Source organism: Emydura macquarii, unplaced genomic scaffold, assembly GCF_026122565.2.
Source record: "Emydura macquarii macquarii isolate MOO-44397 ecotype Brisbane River unplaced genomic scaffold, CSIRO-AGI_Emac_v2 contig_2795, whole genome shotgun sequence".
NCBI classification, from domain to species: domain Eukaryota; kingdom Metazoa; phylum Chordata; order Testudines; family Chelidae; genus Emydura; species Emydura macquarii.
The window spans coordinates 855734-870432 of NW_027132932.1; the positions used below are offsets into that span (position 1 = coordinate 855734).

At 38.1% G+C, this 14699-nt stretch overlaps 1 protein-coding gene across 1 annotated transcript in view; it reads left to right on the plus strand.

The window, feature by feature from the left end:
• LETM1 (leucine zipper and EF-hand containing transmembrane protein 1) overlaps nucleotides 1–14699 on the plus strand; it is a 67828-nt gene that overhangs the window by 31647 nt on the left and 21482 nt on the right. The window contains exons 6-10 of the mRNA XM_067567719.1: nucleotides 3942–4085; nucleotides 7882–8019; nucleotides 11165–11368; nucleotides 13098–13217; nucleotides 13700–13831. Coding sequence (XP_067423820.1) covers nucleotides 3942–4085; nucleotides 7882–8019; nucleotides 11165–11368; nucleotides 13098–13217; nucleotides 13700–13831 — 738 coding nt within the window. The remainder of the gene's footprint in view (nucleotides 1–3941; nucleotides 4086–7881; nucleotides 8020–11164; nucleotides 11369–13097; nucleotides 13218–13699; nucleotides 13832–14699) is intronic.

The window sequence follows — 14699 nt, forward strand, 5'->3', positions numbered from 1 at the left end:
CTCTGTTACCTATTTTCTGTATTACTGCATCTGAAGAAGAGAGCTGAAGTCTCTCGAAAGCTTATGCCTGCAAATATTAAATTGGTTAATCTTTAAAGTGCCACAGAACTCTCGTTTTTATTGTCTAAACTGTATACACTACCATGATCACATGTGCATTTGGTAAGCTTGTGCAAAATATGGTCAAAATATGAAAATAACCTAATTTTCAGTTCAGTTGCCATAATTGCATGTTTTTTGTAACTAGTTTAAAAAAAATTCAGCCTCTTGATGAGTATACCAAAATGTTCTAAATCTATGGTATAATCCATCTGTTAGATTCACAAAAATAAATTTTATATTGTGATACTTTGCGTATATGTATCATACATAATGTTAGCGCGCACAAAGTGTGAATAGTTAAATATACAGATAAAAACAAAGCTGGTTATTGTCATTACCTTTACTTCACAGATAGAGGGGAAACTGAGTAATCAAAGTTGTATTTTCAGTTAGATGGGTTCTAGTTCTGCCATGTTATCTTTAATTCTGTATTCTATTCAATGAACCACATGCTTCTGACATGCTAAAATATGCAAACCGGGAAAAAAAGTTGGAAGTATTGCTATTGAAAGACTAGTCCCGTCTTTAAATAGCTAGTACAGGATCTGACTGAGGATTAGTTGTACCTAAGTGCTGTTGTCTAGCAATGATTAAATGGTGCTGCTTGCACTGGGTTGGCGATCTGGTGCTTTGCCATGTTTTTTCCTTGTCTAAGCTTTCATGTAAAATGTGCTTCTCTAACATCAAAGGCCTTGTTTCACAGTGAGGTTTTGTACTGGTGTAAGTTACTTTTTTACACTGCTGCAGTGGGTTTGTAGTTGGCTAGCTACACTGGTGTAAAAAACTTCAGTGTATAAAAGGCCCGACTTCCAAAAAGGTACTTATTGCAGTTTTAAAAGTACAGCTGTGTTTTTTTCCATTATACGGCACTAGAGTCAATGAAGGAATGTCAACAAGAAATACACTTTGTGGTACATGCGATGATTAGATTACTGCATTTCAGCAAAATGCTGGACTTCTGAATGATCAATCATCATAAGATTGGAACCAAAGGACAGACAACTCTTTTCACATACTTCCTTTAAAACATATTTAGCCCTTTTTAATGCAACTGTTCTTATTTCTTTCACCAATTAAAACATTTATCTTAAAATCTAGTGTAATTCTGACTCATATAAAATTTCAGACTGATCAAAATTTTACTGTCAGGTCATACAAAACTGTACAAGATTCACTGTTTATATAATAGTTATTTCAAATCAAACCTTAAATATCTTGACAGTCTCTGGTGAAATCTTATTTCTCAGTTGGTGTGAAGATAAATTATATTTCTGCCTGCCCTTTCCTTCCTCCCTGGAAGCAATTATGAACAGATTATCCTAGTAACCTGACCACATTAAGAGCAATAGTAACGTGGCTAGAGCAATCAAACTATTGCTCATGTAAAACCAAAAATCACTGTCAAAATCCCTAGTTTTGTAGTGGCTAGTGAATTTAATCATGTGTGGAGATCAGTTGGGCCATGGTATAACTGACATGAGTTCTGCTGCCCAGGAGAACCAGGAAGCAGAGAAGCTGTGTGTTGTGGTCCTGGGTGCCATGAAAACAAGCTCTGTGCTGCTGCTGTTTGCAGCGAGTATAGATTCTGAGGAGGCTGGAGGCAGAGTTATTGAGTCTTCAGACAACATGTATTAATTAATGGCATGAATCTGCTGACCATAAAGCTTGTTGGATTGGGGGGAGAGCAAATGGTGACTTCTATTGCAGCCTTAGATTATAGGAGGGGCTACAGAGTAGCTGTACAGGGTTCTTGTGTTCTGATGCCACATAATTTGAGAGGTTGTAGTTCTCCACCATTATACTTGGATTTCATATAGGAGATTTGGATTTCACTTTAAACATATGGGTATATGTTTGTATACATACTAGAGATTAATGAATTATAAGCATAAATTTGAGTTTTGCATTCTTTAAGAGAATGAAGGCATTAACTCATGTATTGTATCTGAATTTTAACTCTCTCCAGTATTTTCCTTTCTTTACTCATGACTTCTAAAGATCTATGGTATTCATTAATCTTCCATTTTTTTAATTAAGTCCCTTTTGAGCCTGCAAACTGGATCAAAACTTTCAAATTTGGATTTATAAAGTTTTCTGACTCCGAATAAAAATGGCTCTCTTTTAAGAATTGCTGAGCCATGTGTTGCTTCCAAAAAGATCTTACAGTTGAGATTTGTCAGGTCTAGGAGGACTTTTGCCGGAATAGTTATAATGGTATACTATACCAGCAAAAGCACTGCTAATGTGGACGCAGCTCATACCAGCAAAACTGCACTTTAGCTCTATAGCTTGTTCCAAGACACCTCTCTCCTCCATCACCAGTGAAACAGTCTATACAGACAAAAGCAGTGTCTGCACTAGAGTGTTTTGCTGGCTCAGCTATTTTGGTCAGAGATCATACCTTGTCACATTGCTGACCAGAATATCTGTAGTTATTTGTGAAGTCAGTAGTGTAGACCTGGCCTTCAACCTTTAATTATAGATTGAGAAACTGACCTTCATTGTCAAGCACCTAGATTGCTTACATAAGACAAGTTACAGGCCTTTCAACCTAAGGGCCAAAGCAAAAGCTTTCCCTCCCTAATGTAAATTAAATGAACAGGTATGCAGCTGGTGCACAAAGGACTTGTGTATGTACACTACATAACTGAGCCATAAGTTAGGAGGATGTACTATTTTCAGGTAGTTCAAGATTCAGTCATGGAGTCATCTGCCTGATTTGGAGGATTACACGTCGTTTCTTTCCATTCCAGAAAAGCTGTGATTCATTTAGAAGAGTTGTGCACTTTACAATGGAATTAAATGTTACAACTGTAATGATGTGAGTTGAGAAGAACACTTCATTTATTCTTGGTTACTCAGTCTCCAGTAGCTTATGCATGTAGAGGAGGGCAGAAATAGAAATGAATAAAAAGGGAAGTTAAGCTGCTTTGAGGACCAACAATGACCATCTCCTGTGTTCAGTTGCTTTCAAGGGCTTAAGTGAAATATTTAATAATCCTATTGAGACATTGAAGCTCATTATGTGCTTTGGAAATATTTTTACCAGTTTTCAATATTGTAAAAACACTGGTACTGAACTCAAGTGTATGGTATGTCACAGGAAAAAGATACCTATTATTGTGATTGCTTCAACATAGATGTTTAAATCAAGCATGTTACTCTAAATGTCTTAACCATTCAGTAGCTGACACAAGAGCATTGAGCATGTCCATGAGGGAACAAGGACAGTCATGAAGGCCCCACTTATTTGCAGCACATCTGATGACACTATGTCTGAAGCAACTGAGCTTTGCCCACAGATGCAGTGAAAGGTCAGAGTGCTGTGCTGTTGGATCAGTCACAAGACAGGCATTGGCTATGTTTGAAGCTTGTTCTTGCAGCTAATATGCTGTCTGGAGGTGACATTGAGGCTGTTTTGAAGGAATTGTTCAATAGGGTGCCTTGACCTAAGACAGGAGATTGTTTGGATTAGACATATCTTTAAACTGGAGTGATTGCATGTCTTGCACCTTAAGGAGTAGATTCTTGGATTTTCTGACATCAGGCAATGTTGGACAGGACTGGCATCTAGGCCAAGTTGGTTGGTCTCATGGTACCACTTATTACACACAATTTCATTCAGGTGAGTGTCCGTTAGTCCTATGTGAGGCTGAGCCATGTTGTGGAGCAAATCAACTCCACATATCCTGTAATTCCTGTGAGTTTGAAATCTCTTCATAGAACACATGTATTTGTTGGTTTCAATTGTAATAGATGTTTATATTAAGCATTCTTTTATTTTTAATGTTGCTATGTGAAATTTTGTTCTTTATTAATGCCTTTACTTTTTCTTCCAGTTCCTTCGGATATGTGCTGATCTCTTTCGCCTGGTTCCTTTCCTAGTTTTCATTGTTGTTCCATTCATGGAGTTTCTGCTTCCAGTAGCCCTTAAATTGTTCCCTAATATGCTTCCTTCAACATTTGAGACAAAATCTAAGAAGGTAACCACAACATAGATTTGGAATCGGTCAAATATTTAACAAGAACTAAACTGTACTTGAAATTTTAACTTGCTCTTTGTTGAAACTTCATAAGCAAAAGTTGTGTTTTGTTGTTGATAGCCAGGTGCTAACATTTTCCTGGGTTACAAATTGCTAAAAGATTTTTAATAGTTTATTCCTATTTAAGCTGGCCAGAATATTGTTAGCATCCTGCTAGCCAGAATCATATTTTAAAATTTCTAACATAGTTCTAGCGAAAGTGTGCTCAGTACCTTTAAACATTAGTTTCAGTTTTAACAATTTTAAAAAACTTTTTGTTATGCCAGAAGTTGGTAAAATAGTATTCCCAGACAAACCTATTTAAAGATGTAGGTAAGCTTAAGTGTAAATATCAGTAATAAGTGTGAGAATTCTTACGTTGTGTTTTTTAAATAACTATTCATTAAAAAGCCAGGAAATCAAGATGAAAATTGAACTTGTAAGAACATGCAACTTTCAACAGTATGGAAATTCAGTTAAAGGATACCTCCTCTTCTGCATACCTGTAGGATGCTGAAGGAAAGATGTGGATCTTTTTTTTTTTTTTGCAGGGGTATGGGAGCAAAATCAGCATTTTAATGGAAAGAGTTGCCACACTAAGGAGTGTTGGCTCTTACATAACTCATATGCAGAGGAGAGTAGATTGGCTTATTCCATTAACTAAAGCCCTCAGTTTATTAAATTCCAGCTGAATTATGCATACAATTTATGTAGCACTAACATGACATAAAATGCATAGATTTTTTTTTTTAAGGCCAGAAAAGGGATCTTTGTGGTTGTCTGACCTCCTGCATAACCCAGGTCATAGGACTTCCCTGAACTAATTCCTGCTTCAGGTCTAACAGCTGTGCTTGAACTAAAGTTTTAGAAAAACATCCAATCTTGATTTAAAAAATTCCAGTGATTGAGAATCCACCCCTTGTTAGGTTCATAGATGATTAGGGTTGGAAAGGACCTCAGGAAGTCATCTAGTCCAACCCCCTGCTCAAAGCAGAACCAACCCCAACTAAATCATCCCAGCTAGGGCTTTGTCAAGCTGCACCTAAAAAAACCTCTAAGGATGGAGATTCCACCACCTCCCTGGGTAACCCATTCCAGTGCTTCAACACCCTCCTAGTGAAAAAGTTTGTCCTAATATCCAACCTAGACTTCCCCCACTGCAACTTGAGACCATTTCTCTTAGTTCTGTCATCTACCACCACTAACAGCTTCGCTCCATCCTCCCTGGAACCCCCTTTCAGGTAGTTAAAGGCTGCTATCAAATCCCCTCTCACTCTTCTGCAAACTAAACAAGCCTTGTTCCCTCAGCCTCTCCTCATAAGTCTTGTGCTCCAGCCCCTAATAATTTTTGTTGCCCTCTGCTGGACTCTCTCCAATTTGTCCACATCCTTCCTGTAGTGGGGGGCCCAAAACTGGACACAATACTCCAATTGTGGCCTCACCAATGTTGAATAGAGGGGAATAATCACTTCTCTCAATCTGCTGGCAATGCTCCTACTAATGCAGCTCAATATACCGTTGGCCTTCTTGCCAATAAGGGCTGTTGACTCATATCCAGCTTCTTGTCCACTGTAATCCCCAACTCCTTTTCTGCAGAGCTGCTGCCCAGCTCGTCGGTCCCCAGTCTGTAGCAGTGCATGGGATTCTTCTGTCCCAAGTGCAGGACTCTGCACTTGTCCTTGTTGAACCTTATCAAATTTTTCTTTTTTTGGGCCCCATCCTCCAATTTGTTTAGGTCACTGTATCCTATCCCTACCTCCCAGCATATCTACTACTCCCCCCAGTTTAGTGTCAAACTTGCTGAGGGTGCAATCCATCCCATCCTCCAAATCATTAATGAAGATGTTGAACAAAACCGGCCCCAGCGCTGACCACTGAGGCATTCCGCTTGATATAAGCTGCCAGCTAGACATCAAGCCATTGATCACTACCCGTTGAGCCTGATGATCTAGCTAGCTTTCTGTCCATCTTACAGTCCATTCATCCAACCCATACTTCTTTAACTTGCTGATAAGAATGCTGTGGGAGACTGTATCAAAATCTTTGCTAAAGTCAAGGTATCAAGTCTACCGCTTTCCACACCTCCGTAGAGCCAGTCATCTCATCATAGAAGACAATCAGGTTGGTTGGGCATGGCTTGCCCTTGGTGAATGTATGCTGACTCTTCCTTATCACCTTCTCTCTTCCAAGTGCCTCAAAATAGATTCCTTGAGGATGTGCTCCGTTATTTTTCCGGGAACTGAGGTGAGGTTGTCTGGCCTGTAGTTCTCTGGTTCCTCCTCCTTCCCTTTTATGAAGATGGGCACTATATTTGCCTTTTTCCAATCATCCGGGACCTCCCCCAGTTGCCACGAGTTTTCAAAGATAATGGCCAATGGTTCTGCAATGGTGGTTCAAGAGGTTAATTGACCTCAGTATTAAAAAAAAAAATGCCAGTTATTTCTAGCTGGAGTGTCTAGCTTCAACTTTTAGCCGTTGGATCTTCTTATACTTTTTTTCTGCTAGACTGAAGAGCCCTCTATCAGATTTCTGTTCCTTATGTAGGTACTTATAAGTTGTGATGAAATCACTCCTGAACCTTCTCTTTTATACACTAAATAGATTGAACTTTTTAAGTCTCTTGCTGTAAGTTGTCTTCCAGTCCTGTAATCATTCTCATGGCTCTCCTCTGAACCCTGTGCAATTTTCCAACTTCCTTGAATTATGGACACCAGAACTGGATGCAGGGTTCCAGTTCTATTAGTGCCAAATAAATAGGTAAAGTAACCTCCCTACCAAATATTCACCAGTTTATATGTGCAAGGATCACATTAGCCCTTTTTGCCACAGTGCTGCAGTGGGAGCTTAGTGTTCAGATGGCTATCTATGACCCTCGTCTCTTTCAGAGTCCTTCCTTTCCAGCAGTCTTTTCCATCCTGTAAATATAACCCGTATTCTTTGTTCATATATGTATGACCTTACATTTGGCCATATTAAAATACTTATTGATCGCTTGTGCAAATTTACCACTTTCATTTAGTAATAGATCAATACCGTTGTTAGGGCTCCTTTTTTCTCTGATACTTAAACACACACAAACTCCACAATAAAGACCCCCCACCAGGTGATCAATTCCTCTTTATCTGTCAAAATGAGGTCTAATATTAAATTCAAATTTCCCTGTATTGGATGCAACCCTCTTTGATTTAGGAAGTTGTCATCTATAACTTTTAGAAATTCCAAGGACAGTTTAGGATAGGCAGCCTGAGATCTCCAGTTTGTCACTCAATTTGAAGATCCCCATGATAACATGTCTTTTTTTTTTTTTTTTTTTTTTTTTTTTTAAATACATGTTATAGATGGGTACTGAAGGAGCTAGTCATCCTGTTCACTACTGTAATTTGGTGTTCTGTAGCAGACACCAACTAATACTCCATCTTGTGCTTTTTCTGTTAGACCATCGATCCATATCATTCAAGATAATTTGCTTCCTAGTTGTTAATGACTCAGAAAAAGGTAATGCCGTTTTTGACAGAGTGCCGCTCCCCCTACCCTTTTGCCTATTCAGTCCTTCCTAAATAGGTTATAGATGGAAACTAAATGGCAACTACTGATCAAATGCTGTGGTGTAATGACATCTAAAATACTCTGGTATAGAGAAACCTCTGGAGCCTCCTCCAGAGAAAAGTTTACAAATGGGAGGAGAGGGAGAAGGTAATCTCATTGGGTATAATTTTGGAAAGGACATCTTAAATAAACACACTCTTGTTTTTTATAGGAGGAGAGATTGAAGAAAGAATTGAGAGTGAAACTTGAAGTGGCTAAATTTCTTCAAGACACTATTGAAGAGATAGCCTTGAAAAACAAAGCAGCCAAAGGAAATGTTACTAAAGATTTTTCTACCTTCTTTCAAAAGGTAAACATAAAAAGTAAATAGCTAGATATTTTATCTTCCTAAGCAATAGACAGTGGTGAAGAAAATCTAAGCTTCTGGTATAATTCATTGCTACTTGTACTATGGTCACCTATCTTTATTCATTATGTTGGGCGTAAGTGAGTAATATGAGAGATCTGCACATTTTTTGTTCAGCATAAGTTTTGCTTTTCCAGTTACAATTTATTGTACAGAGATCTCACTTTAGTATTTCAGGAGGCTCTTTCACTTTATACAATGCATTTCCATTTTAATTTTCAAAAAACACATATCTCATCTTCCTTGTCATTCATTCCCTCTGTTTATGAAGCTGATTCTAATGTTGAATGCATAATAGCTTCCATATTACTATTCACAGTGGCTAGCACTGGGACATGGACTATGAAAAGTGAGAGAAATGTAAATTCTGTTCTAGTCAACTGGCTAGAAGTTACTTAATTGTAGTCAGGTAAACGTTTAAGTTTTGAGGAGGTAGAGAAATCAGTGCAGACCTACTGACTTTTGCCAGCCTACTTAGTTGTAGTCTATGCTAGAAAAGACTTGCTGGTATAACTATATGGGGTGAGGGGTGACGCAAATGTAGGTTTGGCCCCAGGTGCCGGAATCCCTCCGTACAGCACTGAAAGTCTGATACTGTCTCTTTCCAGAAGATTCTGGCTGTCACAAGATGGGATGAGGGGACAGGAAGGAAAAAAAGGCAGGACGAAGGAGCAGAAGGGCTACTTCTCTCAATTGATTTTAATCCTTTCCATTGCAAATAATTCCAGTGTTTTCCTTTGCTCCTGTCCATAGCTTTCTTGAGTAGCAGGAAATTGACATGACTTTTGAAAGTTTCACTGTTGTGCACCAGATTCTAAACAGGAGTAATGAAACTGACTCTCCTAATTTCCATTTGCTGCTTCTTGGCAGAATTATGAGCAGCAGCAGGGGTACTGGAACTCTGTCTGCAGATCCTGAAAGAATGCCACTGCTTTGATTCACAGTGGGAAGGTTAACTTTTTGCAACCATAAAAGCTAGTAGCAATTTAAAATATGGTTAATTTCTGCAGAAATTGATGACACAGAGCCCTCATATTCCCTAGAGATAGCTTCTTACTGCCCTGTGATGATGGGTAAGAGAATTTTTCAAGCCTTGCTTTCTCTATTCCTTTCGTGTGTATGGGTATGTGGATACAATTACAGTGTGTCTCATACTGCTAATGATTAAAATCTTCATATCACGCTCACTTTCATTACATCATACAATGCAGATACCAAAGTATAAAAAAGGCTAGACTACCCCCATCCCCCACACACACCATTTTTTTTTTTAAATCCGAATATTTTAGGTGCTCCTTTAATGGTATGCTTGTCTTTCTGGGAGCTCCTGATTAAGTGATAGGTGGTTTGGGAGTTCCTGATTCTTTAATGCATTTGTGAACTGGGAGAGCTACTTCTGCACCCTCAACAAATTTCGGAAGCAACAGGCTGTAGTTTTTTCTTTGCCTGGGGCAGATATGATGACAGTAAAAACTGCTGAAACTCAGACTATAAACAGGGAGTATTTTCTCTTCTGTTTCAAAGATCCTTTTGCAGACTACTGTAGTGGATCAGTGTTTCTAATTTCTTCTGAAGCTAATGTAGGGGTACTCAAATTGTAAAATGCATCTTCTCTTCATTTTATAGCTTCTTAAAAGTAGGGACTCTTTCGAGGTTGATGCACTCAGGCTTCCTTATCTCCCAAATTTCTGTGTTCTCTGTTTAATAAAAGTTAATCTGATGACGGGAAAACTATCAACCTCTCTCAGAATGAACAAATTTCCAGATTTCCAGCTGAATGATCCAGTGACAAAACTCAATAGCGCAGGTTTTGTTTAGGGGTCTGTATATACATGAGATGCTGGCTCAAATAATAGTCATCAGGCAGCGTGGATTCCTAAAACTCTTAAGTCAAGCTTGTAGGTCTGAAATTATCTGCACCAGCTTTTAATGTTGAGGAGAAAGGAAAAATCAGTGTCAGCAAATTACATTTCAGATACCTCTAAAGAATTAGCTGTTTTTGTTCAGATTTAATTAGGTACTGTGATGAAGTGACGGGATCTAAATAATATTGAACCATTAACTCTTTGGGTTCTTTGACCTCCATAACACTGGTAGTGCATTAAACAATACATGATGTATAATTTTTTAAATTTTAAAATAGTACAACTTATATGAAGGTGAATCTTCAGCCATGGCATGTTGTGTTCTTGGGGCAAGTTTAAAAAATAATTGAGAGAGTTTTGTTTCTCTAATTATTCCAGTTACTGAATTAAATTACTTTAAAACTGCCATTAGGCATTACAGTATATAGTTTAAAATGTGAAGTTAATAATTTAATAGATATTACATAGTGCCTTTTCATCCAGGAGGATTCCAAGTGATTTTCAGGTTGCTGTTTGTTCACAGGAATAATGTCACTCAGAAGCACAAACTCCTCTGCTGTAGAACAGTATATAGCAATATTACAGAATAGGCAAGGAAAGGAAGTGAAGCGTAATACCGTATCCGTTTGCAACTGTAAGGAGAATTTAGGTAATCACGCAAACTAGCATTTGACCAGGATGCCAGACAACCTATCAGTTGTAAAAAATGCTGTTGCATCTTTAATAATCACAGATGAGGACTTCTCTTGTACCTCTTGCAGCACCGCACTCCTTAGCATTCTTTTGTATTGGCTGCATACCTAATCAAAGAGCAGTTGCCATCATCACTTCCTGTTGCACATGTGTTTTTCTTGGAGATGTAGTGTCCTAGTACTGATCAAGCTCAGCTCATGAGGTATGTTTAGGTCACCACCCAAGATGGTATAGCTACAGTAAAACCAGTAAATATGCTTATGTATTCCTAGCTAATCAGCACTGTACTGTATCAGAATGCTTAATTTATTTGTACATCAACCCATCCAGATGATACAGTGCAGACTGTTCTGTTGAAAACCTTTTATTTGCTATGAAAGGCAAAAAACCCTGCCTCTGAATATATGATGTGATAACATGAATAATCCGAATTGGAACAAAATATTTTAGTTAAGAACTGTACAATACTTACTATTTAAAATAATATTTACCCAGGAAACTTGCTTTGAGAATTTTTTTTATTTTCTTAGATCCGAGAGACTGGTGAAAGACCTAGTAATGAAGAGATCTTGCGCTTCTCTAAACTGTTTGAAGATGAGCTTACTCTGGACAATCTTACTAGGCCTCAGCTGGTGGCTCTCTGTAAACTGTTGGAACTTCAGTCAATCGGGACAAATAACTTTCTGCGCTTTCAGCTGATCATGAGGTTGAGGTCCATGAAAGCAGATGACAAAGTAAGTCGTTTTAGACATGCTTTGATTAAAAAAAATAAATGCTTATCTGTACCATCTGACTGTAGATGTTAACGGTTAAAAAGTTATTACTTTTTGAATTTCAACACAAACATCATGTCAACATCATGTCAAAATATACAAAGTAAATATCCTTAAATCAAACTCTTAAGTTCTCGAAGTTTTTTCTTATTTTACCTATCTGTAAATTTTGATGGAAATGTTTTCATTGGTTTCTGGGTACAGTGAAAGACATTTACCAAAACTCAGATAAAAATCTAACTTTCCCAAGCCTAGCTGTAATATACAAATGTTTTCTTTTTAGGCATCTACTTATTTTTGTCTTAGTTTTGATAATACTCATTGTAGACTTCAGCAAAAAGCCTTACAATTAGATGAGCTTCCTCAGTTTAGGAAAGAAGTGCTGGCCCTTTAAAAATAAGACAAAAAAGGTTATAGCATTGGGGCTAGAAACATTTGGTTAGTGCACTAACTTTAAATGTATTGAGAGTCAATTTCAAATTTGGTGTGGTCGGAGCAAGATGGATTTGGTGGTTTCGTTGTGTGTTTTGCTAGGCATTTGTGCTCACCTTCCTCACTACACACTTTAGCACGACTGGCTCTGTTCAAGAGGGCTAGAACTGAAATGTTTCATGTTAAGAATGTATATATTAGTTCTGATTACATTAACAAAACTGTTTGGAGAAGCTTGCATAGTGTATATCTGCACAATGTTGTTAAACACTTTTCATAAGTGCCAAAATCCAATAGCTCTGACTTGTTCTGAAAAGTCACTCGTGTTTCAACTCGCTTTTCAATTATGGGAGTTTGGGGTTGGCAAGTCCTGTTTGTGAAGGACTTCTAGTCTGGACATGGAAGTTACCGCTGCACACCTGAACATCCTTTAAAGAGACAGGTGAATATTAGGCAGTGAAAAATGATGTTTTTCTGATTAGTAAATTCACTGATATAGGCAGTACAGCTCTGGGCCACCTATAACCACAGCTCATTAATCCACCTCTCTGGTTCTTAAAATCTGTCAGATAGGGCTCGATGGAGACGAAGGGATAAGCATGAATTTGATAGGACTACTCATTTGGAAAGTTCAGCTATGTGTGAATTAACACTAGGTTATTTCCTTTACATCCACTATACCATTTTAATCATTTGATTTATGGCTGTTTCTTCATTGGTTTGTGCTTGTAACTACCTTAGTGACAATAGGAGTAGCTCAAGTCGAATTAAAAGGAAAATATTATAAGTGTAAACTTCATGTCATACAATTGATTTAAAATATTTACCCAAAATCCCTCCTAAAAACCATGCAGTTCTGGAACTTCAAACAATTCTGCTTTAAAAAGGTGCAACGTAATGTTGTCTAACTCTTGTTCCAAACATTGGCCATCTATTTTTTTGTTATCACAGCAGCCCCTAGTGGTCATTCTAAATATTTAGTTCAGTGGTCCTCAAACTTTAAGTTGCGCCTGCCCCTTGCTCCTAATGTAATCTACCCGCACCCTCTTTCTCCCCTCGGGTCTGGGAGCTGGGGGAAGAGCAGGGCTGGGTGGCCTGGGTCCCGCTGCGCCCCGCCCCCCAACATTCCTCTGTGCCCCCTGGGGGGCGTGCCCCACAGTTTTGGGGACCACTGATCTAGATAATGTGTATATTGTTTCCCTGTTAACATTTTTAAGTATTCATTACATGTGAGGTATTTATCTTACATTTTGTATAGCTGATTGCTGACGAGGGAGTTGACAGTCTGACTGTTAAAGAACTGCAGGCAGCATGTAGAGCAAGAGGTATGAGAGCTCTTGGCGTAACAGAAGAACGACTAAGGGAACAACTTAAACAGGTATGTCCAGTAATATCACTTCAATACTTGTTTAATCATAAAATAGTGATACTGTATTGTGTGGGTATATTACATAAAACAACCTGGGTATTAGTCTTTACTGAACCTTTTACTATTTTTTGAGGTATAAAGTAATATACGTTAATCAGACTCAAATTATAGAGCTTTCATAAATTGTGATTTTGGGTCTCAAAGGCAAACAGTTCTAAATTGATTTACACCTGATCCACCTTTTGTCTCTTTTTGATCCCATATATACCTTTCAAGAGAATGCATTTATTGTATATAGCGGTTTTCATCTAAATATCTTAGTTTTGTTTGGGATAAGCTAGTAACTGGTAAATGTAAAATTATTATATACAGTTGTGTGTATTATTCTATACGGTATCTGGAAAATAAATGGCAACTTTCAATTTGCCGTGGAATTTTCATTTTTCTGTGATTTAAAATATAACTATGTTGGTATATCTATTGAATTACAGTGGCTAGAGCTGCACCTGAACCAAGAAATCCCCACTTCATTGCTTATTTTATCCAGAGCTATGTATCTTCCGGATACACTTTCACCAGCTGATCAGCTTAAAACAACACTCCAGACCCTACCAGAGATTGTGGTATGTATTATTTTATGTAATCAATGTACTGTCTTTCAACAATAACTAATTTATCTGAAAACAGACATTTTGTATATACAAGTATTAATCACATTATTAGTGTTTAGCTTTGTATTGTCCCTATGCAGATCTGTAAAAAGTATAGCCACTGTGGTGTACTTACATGGACAGTGTATTAGCTTCTTAGCTGAATGAGTGGCTGATCAAAGACAGCTGCAGCATTTGAAAATTACTGTAGGTCTGAGTGACTAGGCAGTAATTGGAAGCCTTATTATGCATAGTCCTGGGGGGAAGCCTAATTCTCCTTAACAGGAAGCTCTAAGACACCTTGAAAGCACACATGGAAAATTGGCATGTACTGAAGGGCTGACCAAAGAATGAACCTCAAGTCAAATGTGTCCTGCTGCACATTCCTCTTTAATTCACAGGGATGGCTGGCAAAAAACTGTAGGTCCAAACTTGCAGTACTACATCTCAATATGAGGTAAAGAACATACTGAGCCAGATAAAGATCTTAAGGCATGTAGCTTCTGCAGGCTTCACTGCCACTTTAAAGATGATTACTGTGGGGGTGGCTGCAGTCTGAGTTGTTATGCAAATTGTGACACTCAGGCTCCTGTAGAATGTAGATCCTCGATCAGCCCCCATTCCCCCCCACTGCGTGTCATCCCCGGATGCTGTATTGCTATGCTTTTTGAACCCTGACTATCGCTTTATTGTTTTGTGCTTAAACATTTCCTAATAAAATGTTTTTGTCTGTCTGCAAATTCAAGTTTCTCTGCCAGTCTGCAGTTTAAAATAAATAAAAGGCAGGCTGTCTGTCTATTCTTTCTTCTTCCATTAAGAGCAGCATATTGAGTGAGCATAA